Source organism: Anomaloglossus baeobatrachus, chromosome 7, assembly GCF_048569485.1.
Source record: "Anomaloglossus baeobatrachus isolate aAnoBae1 chromosome 7, aAnoBae1.hap1, whole genome shotgun sequence".
In the NCBI taxonomy this organism is placed as follows: Eukaryota; Metazoa; Chordata; class Amphibia; order Anura; family Aromobatidae; genus Anomaloglossus; species Anomaloglossus baeobatrachus.
This window is the reverse complement of record NC_134359.1, coordinates 118877029-118890094: the sequence shown is the minus strand read 5'-3', so window position 1 is coordinate 118890094 and position 13066 is coordinate 118877029. Positions and strand designations below refer to the sequence as shown.

The following is a 13066-nucleotide window of genomic DNA, read 5'->3' as shown; positions in this document are numbered from 1 at the left end:
TCAAAATTCGTAACAAAAAATAGGAGCATAACTCGGGTCACCGTGCTAGGCTCTGATTGGCCGGCGGATGCCTTTGGTGAAGCTCTGCAGAGAGTTCCGGTCTGCAGCAGAAGAAATAAAAAAATCTGAAAAAAAGCGTAGATGGCTGCGGCCCCCGACATAGGGCCACAATCGTCAGGGGGCTTGCGGGCGGCAAGAAGCTCAGGGTCCGCGTTTTGGTGACCCCTGGGTTAGAGAGAGGCATGTTAAGTTCTTCGTGGTATGTAAGCATGTCTCACTCGGGACCCTAATTAAATGTACAGAACACAAATTACTGCCGGCCGCATCCCGATCTACAAGACAAGCCGCGGCCACCAGTGATTTAACTAGAGCTGCATGTGTGGCCCCCCGCGGGCCAGTCATATCTGAGCAGTTTAGCCGCACATTCAGTTTTACTTAAATCACCGGTGGCCACAGCTTGTTTTACAGATCGGAATGTAGCATTCTGCCCCTGCCACGCGTGTCAGCAAAAATGGCTCAGCGTGTCATCACTGACACGCGTGTCATAGGTTAGTCATCACTGGCATACACTATCATCTGCACCAACTGCCATCTCCTATCTCAGTAATGGGAAAGTCTTCACTGAATACAGATTTTCTCTCAGAATTGAGAATGTTGCTGATGACTGATCGATTCTGGCAGAGAAAGAAGCAGATTTGTCTGATGAGAAATTACAAAGTTTCTTATTTTTCTGTATATTATTTATTTATGAAATAAAAACTAAAACGACGGTTGCACTTTAAATCTATATGATGGCCAAATTTTTATTGTCAAAATCGAGTAGTCCCATTGATCTCCAACAGTGTGAGTGGGGTCAAGCGATTGTGTGCCCTTAAGGCTACTTTACACACTGCGATATCGGTCCCGATATCGCTAGCGAGCGTACCCGCCCCCATCTGTTGCACGACACTGGCAAATCGCTGCCCGTGCCGCACAAGATCGCCCAGACCTGTCACACATACTTACCTGCCCGGCGACGTCGCTGTGACCGACGAACCGCCTCCTTTCTAAGGGGGCGGTCCGTGCGGCGTCACAGCGACGTCATGGAGCGGCCGCCCAATAGCAGCGGAGGGGCGGAGATGAGCGGGACGTAACATCCCGCCCACTTCCTTCCTTCCGCATAGCGGCCGGGAGGCAGGTAAGGAGAGCTTCCTCGTTCCTGCGGCGTCACACATAGCGATGTGTGCTGCCGCAGGAGCGACGAACTACATCGTTACTGCTGCAGTAACGATAATCGAGAATGGACCCCCATGTCACCGATGAGCGATTTTGCACGTTTTTGCAACGATGCAAAATCGCTCATCGGTGTCACACGCAGCAACATCGCTAATGCGGCCGGGTGTGCGTTACAAATTCCGTGACCCCAACGACTCCGCATTAGCGATGTCGCAGCGTGTAAAGCCCCCTTTTCTCCGGATTTATGCACAGTAGCCGATGCTTGTGACTGCAGAGAGCAGGACAGGAGGGAAAGTCACAGAAATCGCTTATGTAATTCCCAAATACAGTACTAATGTTCCAAATGGCTCCAAGGTAAAGTTTCACTTTAATAACAATCTAACTGAACGAATACAAGATACGCACCTCTGTCAGCAGATGAGATAGCATGTCTGTGTCATTGTAGCTTCTCGTCATCTGTTCTATCCTTTCTGAACCAAGAACTGAAGCATTAAAGAATAAAAGCGTATTAAGACAAGGCGCAAAGGCAACCAATTATGCATCTATATATTTCCAAGCTGAAAGCCATGGAGCAGAGCATAAGAAGGTGAAAGCACTTTGCAGATGGATAAAGGACAGCTCTGATCATCTTTACCGCAGGCTCTATACCATTAGATGACAAATTTAATGGGCTCCTAGAAGATTATGTGCGCAGTCAGTCCATGCCGCACTCCAAATCATGGTGGAATGGTTCATTGTAATACTTAGGAGCCAGCACATTCCCTCTGAAAAGCTAGCACAGCCAGAGAAATGTCATCCTCCCATGTAATATCATGGAAGCACTTCATATAAAGATCAATCTGTAACAATGAGTCCCCTCAAGCCAACCAATCATATGGTCATAGACAACTAAAATCTAATACGTATGCAAATTAAGTGTAAGTGCTCTCGGAGTGTCATAGCACTTCCCAAGCCTCTGAACTGCAGGTATAGGGAAGAAAAAACAAACTACAAAAAATAATTATTTTCTTTTGTTTAAAATAGTTAACCCATTACTTTTTAATTACTAATCTCACAGAAGGTACTTGAACATGCAATCTTTTGTTCATTCAGATAATACACAGCACTTCTAAAGCAATGCAGTGTACTATCAATATTGTGAAAGGGAATCTGTCACCAGGATTTTGCCATCTGAGAGCAGCATAACGTAGTGGCAGAGATCCTGATTCCAGAGATGTGTCACTTACTGGGCTGCTTAGTGTAGTTTTGATAATCTACTGCTGATTAAACAGTGATTTATCATTAGAGGACTACTTGGCGTGCTGCAGGTAGTCCAGCATATTCATGAGCTCTGTATAACTGCTAGATCTGCAGCAAAGAAATCATTGATTTTATCAAAATGACAGCAAACAGTTCAGTAAGTGACACATCACTGGAATCAGGATCTCTGTCTCTACATTATGCTGCTCTCAGATGGGGGAGCAAAAACTGCTGACAGATTCCCTTTCAGCGGGAACCACAGCAATGATGGGAGGTAGACCGTGCATGGTAAAGCATAGTGGATATATTGGAAAGAAAAAGAAAACCTAAGCTAAAGGATGGCACATCACATTAATAAGAAAACCAATACTCTTATTTGATTCATGTAATAAGTGTGTATGTATGAACAGCAATTAAATATTGCACAATAACAAACAGACTAAGAAATCACATAGTCAGCCTCACAGGGAATGTAAGAAAATATACTGTGAGCAGAAAAGAAATTAATAAAGCAGAAAATAATAAATATATATCTAGATGTGGTAGAAATTTTCATGAATCCCTATCAAAGATATTTTCCGAGGATTGTGGTTGATAGGTGTCACTTTCCTCTGCAGCATTCCCTGCCGTTATGCTCTGCCGACTAAGTCCAAATCACAGACAGACATTTACCTTGTGCTCCTTGACTTGCTTTACAAGAGTCATCATATGCAGAGGAAGGAAGTTCAACAAAAGCTTAGAAAAGACAGAAAAAGAGAAAGAAGAGAAATGAAAAACGAAGTAAAGGACTAGAAAAAAGTGAAAGCTTAGTGTGTGCTCACATGTCAGAATCCATGTGGAAATGTTGGACTATGTGAATGATTGCTGCAGAATCCCATTCGCATGCAGGTGATCTGGATTGTCAGCAAACACGATACGGATTTTAGCGCAGATTACGTAAAATCCGATACCGATAAAGAGTGTGGTACTGTGTGCTCCATATTCTTCCTCATTCAGACGTCTGTTTTTTTCATGTACAAGACAAACGAGACAATTATTTTGATCAGACTTTGGTCTAAGTGTCATTAGTTTTTCTCGTACGTGGGGGGGGGGGGGGATGGGGGTGGAGTTTCTTCACCTTCTCTTTTCAGAGAGTGCCTGAAAATCGGATCACACTTGAATGTTATCCGACTGAGGTCGGATTTTTTTCACGGACCCATAGAATTGCATTGTTGACCATTGGATCAAAATCAGGCACGTCTTAAAGATTTTTCCATGAAAAATCATGGACATGTGAATGGACCCATAGACTATCACAGGTAGAAAAATACAGATAACATTCGTACATGAAGAATGGAGGTCTAAATGAGTGCTTAGGTAGAGCTGTAGAGATTTAAGAGTAAAATGAAAAGAAAGTATGAAGAAAGTAGAATAGGAGAAGCATAATATAATATTATATATATATATATATATATATATATATATATATATATATATATATATATATATATATATATATATATATATATATATATATATATATACACATACACACATATACCCACACACACACATGCAAAAACACACACACACACACACACACACACACACACACACACACATACATATTACATACATACATACAAACACTTATGTTACTAAAAGAATGTACAATTTTAGGATTAAAAGTTATGGTTTTCCCAGGGTGTAAGTGGGCTCCAAATGGGTATTGGAGAAATTATTCCATATGTCCTGATGATCGCAACTTATGAAAAGGATGCGACCTGTTCTATTTTAGGAGTAATTTAATAGGGAGCACTGATAAAATCCCCACAAACAAAAAGGCCTAGTGGTTATCAAGTGCACACTTTACAACAACCTTCTTAAAAAAAAAAGTCAGAAATTCATCAATGTCTTCAGCACTAGGCGTGCAACTGAGGTTGTAGAGAGTGTGGACTCAATCATCACGATCAGATCACACTCACCCTGCAGACTGATCGTATTAAGGACCTCCTCGTTATGGTTATAATCCAGCTCCTCATCGTCCATTATCTCAGAGCGCGCAGCTCCGTGCTGTGGAATTAGCCGGGGACGTTACCACTCCTGATTTGTGCACTGTGTGGTTAGCAAGGTGCTGGGTAAAACCTATATACAGACTAGTGTACACTTTCCCTCGGGCCATAAAAATGAGCCCAACCCAGTTCTGAGGACAAAAAACATCAATAATAGTCTGTGCAGGTATGCTCCTATCAGCTGCACCGTAAATCATTTATTCAGCATTATAAAGAATGGAGATTATACAGACAATGCACGGCTAGCCTCGACAGAGCAGAAAGGGTTAACGCAATACCAGCAATGCTGTATCTCAACATTTACTGGTGTTATAACAGAGGGACGGATATCAGCTGTGGATATCGACTTCTCCTAATAAGTTACATTTATAGAAGGAGATGAGAAAGATTCCTTAAGTATTTATGTGTCACCTGCAATACAGGAACGCTGCGTTATGAATAGATATAAACTACGGCAGGGCAGGTAACGCACTATTATATCTACGTGGCAAGGGTTCATGTATTTTTATTATCCAATTCTGGATTAAAGGGGCTCTCCACCTTTGCGAATAATGTTTGGCTAATAATAATTTTTGGAATTGGGTTTCATTACAAACTTTGTAGTTGTATAGCCACTACATTGCACTCTCTATCACTGGTTGCAAAATGAGTGCACTGGGAATCCATCAGTGAGCTCATTCTGACAATCCACAGTTTGTTTGTTTTTGCGAAGTCTAATCTGGCCTTTCTATTTTGAAAACTATTTTTAATGGTTTGCACCTTGTGGTGAAGCTTTTGTATTTGCTCTCATTAAGCCTTTTCTTACAGTAAATACTGAAACACTTACTTCCTGGAGTGTTCTTCACTCGGATGGATGTTGTGAAAAGTATTCGTTACTATGGAAAGGATTCTGCAATCATCTCATCCACCACAGTCTTCCATGGATATCCAGTCCTTTTTAAACTTCCCAAGCTATTGTTTTTGCAGAATGTACCAGACTGTTGATTTGGCCCCTTCTAACATTTCTGCTGTATCTCTGATGGGCTTCTTCTTTTTCTCACCCTAATGATGATCTGTTTCTCTTCCATTGGGAGCTCCTTTGATTGTATGTTGTGGGCTCTCAGTAACTATTTCCAAATGCAAATGCCACACCTGGAATCAGCTCTAGACCTTTTAACTGCTTGACGGATGATGAATTAACAAGAGAATAGCCCAAGTAGCCAATTAAAGAGCTTTTGAGATAATTGTCATTTACTTTTAGTCCCTTGAAAAACGGGAAGCTAAATATTATTGAGCGGTAATTCCTAAACCCTTAATCCAATTAAGGATACCTTAAAATTAAAACCGAGATTAAAGCCTGCATTTTAAGCCCATATTGAATTTATAAACTATCTTGAATATGTCTTGGTAAACAGCTAAAATGCAACTCTTAACTCCTTTACGACCTTACTTTATGATTGGGAAGGGGTTCCTGACCGTTGACATTTGGGAATGTCATGGAGATTGTGCGGGACCCATATGATCACCACCGGGAGCTAGCCTTACGTGACAGCAGAGCCCCGGCTTTAAGTGCCAGGAGAAGGGCCTACATCACCCCGGACTGTTTAACTTCTTAAATACCACAATCAATATCGATTGCAACATTAAGTAGGCTTGGAGAGAGAGCCAGGAAAATAGTCTAAGAGGCTTCTGTCAGTGCAATACTGACAGGTATAATGCATTGCTATACTGATGCATTTCACTGTATTGCATCAGCAATCAGAGTAGTGAAAGTTTAAACCGAAATAAATTATAACAATATACATATTTATTGGTGGAATAAAGAGAATTTTGTTTACTTACCGTAAATTCTTTTTCTTATAGTTCCGTATTGGGAGACCCAGACCATGGGTGTTTAGCTTCTGCCTCCGGAGGACACACAAAGTACTACACTTAAAAGTGTAGCTCCTCCCTCTGAGCTTATACACCCCCTGGTGAGCAGACCCAGCCAGTTTAGTGCAAAAGCTGAAGGAGAATAGCCACCCACAAGTAGAACAGAGCAAGAGCCGGAACAACCGGAGACTCTGTCCACGACAACAGCCGGTGATAACACGCGGAACAAGAAATTGCCAACAGGCAACAGGGAGGGTGCTGGGTCTCCCAATACGGAACTATAAGAAAAAGAATTTACGGTAAGTAAACAAAATTCTCTTTTTCTTTATCGTTCCTTTGGGAGACCCAGACCATGGGACGTTCCAAAGCAGTCCCTGGGTGGGAATAAACAGAAAAAACTAAGAAGTAGGCAGAACCTAACTTCACAAATGGGCGACAGCCGCCTGAAGGATGCGTCTGCCCAAGCTCGCATCTGCCGAAGCATGAGCATGCACTTGGTAGTGCTTCGAAAAGGTATGCAGGCTAGACCAAGTGGCAGCCTGACAGACTTGTTGAGCCGTAGCCTGGTGCCTGAAAGCCCAAGAGGCACCGACAGCTCTGGTCGAATGTGCCTTGATCCCCGGCGGGGGAGGCACCTGAGTACTCTGGTAGGCGTCCGAAATGGTCGATCTAATCCAACGGGCTAAGGTCGGCTTAGAAGCAGGGAGGCCCTTGCGCCGACCTGTGGTTAGCACAAAAAGAGGTGCACCGCCTAAGCGCAGCGGTGCGAGACACATAGATCCGGAGAGCACGCACCAGATCCAGAGTATGCTGCGCTTTTTCAAAGCGATGAACAGGAGCCGGACAGAAGGAAGGTAGGGTAATGTCCTAGTTAAGGTGGAAGGTAGAGACCACCTTAGGAAGAAAGCCCGGAGTCGGACGGAGAACCACCTTGTCTTGATGAAAGACTAAAAAAGGTGACTCCGAGGAGAGCGCAGCCAAATCAGAGACTCTGAGAGAAGTTATGGCCACCAGAAAGGCCACTTTCTGAGAAAGACGATACAAAGAAACCTCCCTAAGAGGCTCAAAGGGGGGTTTCTGCAAAACCGTGAGAACCAAGTTAAGGTCCCAGGGATCCAAGGGCCGCCGGTAAGGCGGAATGATTTGAGACGCGCCTTGCATGAAGGTGCGGACCTGAGCCAGCCGAGCGAGACGCCGCTGGAACAGCACTGATAGAGCTGAGACTTGTCCCTTGAGAGAGTTGAGGGACAGTCCTAGCTGCAGACCGGACTGTAGAAAAGACAGAAGGGTCGGCAAGGAGAATGGCCAAGGAGGATGGTCGGTAGAGCGACACCAGGACAGGAAAATTTTCCAAGTCCTGTGATAGATTTTAGCGGAAGTAGACTTACGGGCCCGAGTCATAGTGGAGATGACTTCAGGAGGGATACCCGAAGCCGTCAAAATCCAGGACTCAAGAGCCACGCCGTCAATTTGAGAGCCGCAGAATTCGGGCGGAAAAACGGACCTTGCGAGAGTAGGTCTGGACGGTTAGGGAGATGCCACGGCATCCCTACGGACAGATGGAGCAGGTCTGGATACCAATCTCGCCTGGGCCAGTCCGGAGCAACGAGGATGACTCGACGGCCCTCCATTCTGATCTTGCGCAGGACTCTGGGCAAGAGAGCTAGAGGGGGAAACACGTAGTACAGACGAAACTGGGACCAGTCTTGAACCAGAGCGTCCGCGGCGAAGGCCTGAGGATCGTGGGAGCGAGCCACGTAAACAGGAACCTTGTTGTTGTGACGGGATGCCATTAGGTCCACGTCCGGAGTGCCCATTTGCGGCAGATTGACTGAAACACTGCCGGGTGCAGGGACCACTCGCCACCGTCCACGGTTTGACGGCTGAGATAATCTGCCTCCCAGTTTTCCACGCCTGGGATGTGGACTGCGGATATGGTGGACTTGGAGTCCTCCGCCCATTGAAGGATGCGTTGTACCTCCAACATTGTTAGACGGCTGCGTGTCCCGCCTTGGTGATTGATGTAGGCAACCGCTGTCGCGTTGTCTGACTGGACTCGAATGTGCCTGCCCGCCAACAGGTGGTGAAAAGCCAGGAGAGCTAGAAGCACGGCTCTGGTTTCCAGCACATTGATTGAAAGGGCTGACTCGGACGGAGTCCAAGTGCCCTGCGCTCTGTGGTGGAGACATACCGCTCCCCAGCCGGATAGACTGGCATCCGTGGTGAGAATCACCCAGGACGGGGCCAGGAAGGAGCGCCCTTGGGACAGAGAGAGGGGCCGAAGCCACCACTGAAGAGAGATCCTGGTCCGTGGCGACAGAGCCACTAACCTGTGTAAGGAGGAAGGCCGCTTGTCCCAACAGCGGAGAATGTCCAGCTGCAGGGGGCGCAGATGGAACTGGGCAAAGGGAACAGCCTCCATGGACGCCACCATTTGACCCAGCACCTGCATCAGACGCCTGAGGGTATAACGGCGGGGCCTCAGCAGAGAGCGCACCGCTAGCTGGAGTGACTGCTGTTTGACTAAGGGCAACTTCACAAGTGCCGGCAAAGTCTCGAACTGCATCCCTAGGTACGTGAGACTCTGGGTCGGAGTCAGAGTGGATTTGGGAAGATTGACAAGCCACCCGAATTGGGCTAGAGTGGCGAGAGTGAGCGAGACTACGCTGACAGTGCGCTGGATGAAGCCTTGACTAGAAGGTCGTCCAGGTAAGGAATCACTGCCAACCCCTGGAGGTGCAGAACCGCAATCACTGCTGCCATGACCTTGGTGAATACCCGATGGGCCGTGGCAAACCCAAAGGGGAGAGCCACGAATTGGAAATGATCTTCTGCTATTGCAAAACGTAGCCAACGCTGGTGTGAAACTGCAATTGGCACATGCAGATAGGCATCTCTGATGTCGATGGATGCCAGGAAATCTCCTTGGGTCATTGAGGCAATGACTGATCGCAGAGACTCCATGCGAAAATGCCGCACCTGAACATGCTTGTTGAGAAGCTTGAGATCCAGGATGGGCCGGAAGGTACCGTCCTTTTTGGGAACTAGGAAGAGATTTGAGTAGAAACCTCTGAACCGTTCCCGGGCGGGAACTGGTAAAATTACTCCGTTGGCCTGCAAGGCTGCCACGGCCTGTGAGAAGGCGGCGGCCTTGGAGCAAGGGGGAGTTGAAAGAAAAAATCTGTTTGGCGGGCTGGAAGAGAATTCTATCCTGTAGCCGTGGGAGATGACATCTCTCACCCACTGATCGGAGATGTGTTGAAACCAAGCGTCGCCAAAGTGGGAGAGCCTGCCACCGACTAAGGACTTCGCCGGAGCGGGCAGAGAGTCATGAGGAGGCTGCCTTAGTGGCAGCACCTCCTGCGGTCTTCTGTGGACGCGCTTTTGGGCGCCAGTTGGATTTCTGGTCCTTGGCTGAGTTAGCGGACGAGGCCGAGGGCTTAGAGGACGACCAGTTGGAGGAACGAAAGGAGCGAAACCTCGACTGATTCCTACCCTGGGCAGGTTTCCTGGTTTTGGTTTGTGGCATGGAAGTACTCTTCCCGCCAGTAGCTTCCTTAATTTCATCCAGCTGTTCTCCGAACAGCCGGGACCCAGCAAAAGGGAGCCCAGCAAGGTACTTCTTAGAAGAAGCATATGCCTTCCACTCTCGAAGCCACAAGATCCTGCGGATAACGAGGGAATTAGCCGAAGCCACCGCAGTGCGGTGAGAAGCCTCCAGCATGGCAGTCATGGCATAAGATGAAAAAGCTGAAGCTTGAGAAGTTAAGGCAACCATTTCGGGCATAGATTCCCTGGTGAGGGAATGCATCTCCTCCAGAGAAGCAGAGATGGCTTTGAGAGCCCACACTGCTGCAAAAGTCGGGGAAAACGCGGCCCCCGCCGCTTCATACACAGATTTGGCCAGAAGGTCAATCTGACGGTCAGTGGAATCCTTAAGGGAGGTGCCATCAGCCACCGACAACGGTCCGGGCTGAGAGCCTAGACACCGGGGGGTCTACCTTTGGGGAGTGAGCCCACTCCTTGACTACCTCAGGTGGAAAGGGAAAACGGTCATCAGAACCACGGTTTGGGAAGCGTTTGTCAGGACAGGCCCTGGGCTTGGTCACAGCGGCCTGAAAACTGGAGTTGTTAAAGAACACACTCTTTACTCTCTTAGGTGAGGTAAACTGGTGCTTTTCTGCCAGAGAGGGTTGCTCCTCTGATACTGGCGGATTGAGATCCAGTACAGAATTAATGGAAGCAATCAAGTCACTAAGATCTGAGTCACTCTCGGACAGATCAATGGGGTACATGGAGTTAGCCTCCAAGCCCCCTGTAAAAGCATCCTCCTCATCCTGCGAATCAGCTCTTGAATCAGAGCCGCGGGAGGAGGAGGGAGAGGAAACCCTACGTCTCCTCTTAGGAGGACGGGGTCTGGGCCCTGATGATGTGAGCTCTGTGAGCTCCGGTGGACGGAGGTCAGATGATAGAGATCGTAAGGGACCCTTAGCAGTAGAGGCACCCTGTGAAGGGGGCTGATGCATATTCAACAATGTCCTGGACAAAAGTCCCATGGACTCAGCAAAAGACTGGAAGATAGACCTAGAAAAGGATTCTACCCAAGCCGGGGGTTCAGCCACAGGTGCAGGAGCAGCCTGAGAGACCACTGGGGGTGAGACTCCAGGCTGTGGCACCGCCAAGTTAGAGCAGACATCACAATGTGGATAGGTGCTCGGTTCAGGCAGCAGGAGCTTACATGCAGCGCATATAGTATAAAGCTTTGGAGCCTTGCTCCTCGTGTGAGACATGCTGCTGGAGTGGGGGCTCTGCAAGAGAATGAACTCCAGAGAGTATATACAGAGGTCCACAACCAGAGACCGGCTGTGGCTTACCAGACTGCTGGAGCGGTGTTGTGTGCCCTCCAGATCCCGAAGCCCGGACCCCCAAGCACAGCACCTCAGCAGGGATGCAGAGTGCAGACCAGCGCCGAGTGAACTCTGTCTGAGAAAATGGCCGCCGGAGCGAAGAGAGGGGGCGGGACCTGGCTTGGAGAGCGGGATCTGGAGGGCCATAGAGACCTACAGGGGAGGAGACACGCACAGCAGTGGGGAGTGTCCCTCCCCTGTGCAGAACGGCCGCCGGGAGGAGCCGAGCCTGTCCCTCTGCATGAGTGACATGCGAGGGCAGTGAACAGAAACTAGGCCTCCGGCAAAGCCGGGGCCTAAATTTGAGCGGTGAGGCCGACGCGCAGGCACCATCGGCGCGGTTCTTGCGCGACAGCTAGAGAACCCGCCGGAAATGCCAATAAATACAGTAAGCACACTCTCAACATACAATAAAGCACAGGGACCCCCAATATATAAACGTCTCAGGTACTTAGCTGCTGAGACGCAGGGCCAGGTCCCTGGGGATGAGTGCTCCGGTCCAGCAGGGTCCTGAAGGGCTGCGGATGGAGACCGGTCTCCTGCCAGGCATGGAGACCGTGCTGGCTCCCACTTCAAGCCAGAGCCCAGGAGGGATGGTGAAGGAGCACGGCATGTGAGGCTCCAGCCTCGGAAATCAACCTTACAACACCGCCGACACAGTGGGGTGAGAAGGGACATGCCGGGGGTCCTGTGGACCCGCACTTCTTCAATCTCAATCCAAAAAGGAAAAAAATCATATGAGAATGCATGTGTGGATGTATGCCTCCTGAACACAAAGCAATAAACTGGCTGGGTCTGCTCACCAGGGGGTGTATAAGCTCAGAGGGAGGAGCTACACTTTTAAGTGTAGTACTTTGTGTGTCCTCCGGAGGCAGAAGCTAAACACCCATGGTCTGGGTCTCCCAAAGGAACGAAATATAATATAATATAATCCATAGGAAATCATTGCAATGCAGATAATTCGTTCCACAACTTGTTCAATGTCCCATCCTGGTCCCCTATTCTGCCATTCCACATATGTACAAATACACACAAACACGTACAAACACACATGCATGCACATATTATATGCTCACCTTACCTTCTGTTCCATCGCCGGTCTCCTGGGACTTGCTGTTCACTGGTACGGGGCCAGGCTGTGTATCTGGTTACCATAACGACGAGGGAGGAACTTCCGTGGCCAGAGCGCTGACGTCAAAGGCAGAGCCGCTTGCCTCTGATTGGCCAGTGCGCTGCCTTTGAGTAGCGGTGACAGGAAGTTCCTGCTTCGTCGCTATGGTTGCCATTGTACAGCCTGGAGTGGAGCGGAGCAGCGAACTACAGGACCCAGAAGGCCGGCGATGAAACGGAAGGTACACTATATTATATGCTCACCTTACCTTCCGTTCCATTGCTGGCCTCCTGGGTCTTTTAGTTCGCCGCGATGTACCCGGGAACTACAAGAACCATGAGACCGGAGGTGGAACGGAAGGTAAGGTGAGCATAATACTGTATGTGTGTGCGTGCGTGTGCGTTTGTGTTTGTTTTGTGCGTACGTGTGTGTTTATGTGGACTGCAAGTGCGGGTCAGAGCGCGGTGGATGTACGGAACCGCAAGTGTGTGCGGTGAGTATTTTGCTCGCACAGCAAAGCTTTCTCGTAAATCGAGTTACAAATTTACAGAAAGCTTTGCTTGTTAAGCGAAATTCTCGTTAAAGTGGGTTACTCGTTAAGCGAGGTTCCACTGTATAGTACATGTGGGGAAAAAAAAAATCACATTTAGTATCGTGACATCCGGTACAACCCAACCTATAAAACTATCACA

The 13066-nt window shown here is 48.0% G+C and overlaps 1 protein-coding gene across 7 annotated transcripts in view; it reads right to left on the bottom strand.

Annotated features, from left to right (window-relative positions):
• TRAK2 (trafficking kinesin protein 2) overlaps positions 1 to 13066 on the bottom strand; it is a 116463-nt gene that overhangs the window by 58641 nt on the left and 44756 nt on the right. For 5 of the 7 annotated variants that reach the window (XM_075317618.1, XM_075317622.1, XM_075317621.1 and 2 more), the window contains exons 4-5: positions 3127 to 3189; positions 1621 to 1697 (exon numbers count right to left, since the gene is read on the bottom strand). In XM_075317618.1, the coding sequence (XP_075173733.1) occupies positions 1621 to 1697; positions 3127 to 3189 (140 nt within the window). The remainder of the gene's footprint in view (positions 1 to 1620; positions 1698 to 3126; positions 3190 to 13066) is intronic. The other 2 variants (XM_075317623.1, XM_075317624.1) reach the window with 1 other exon arrangement.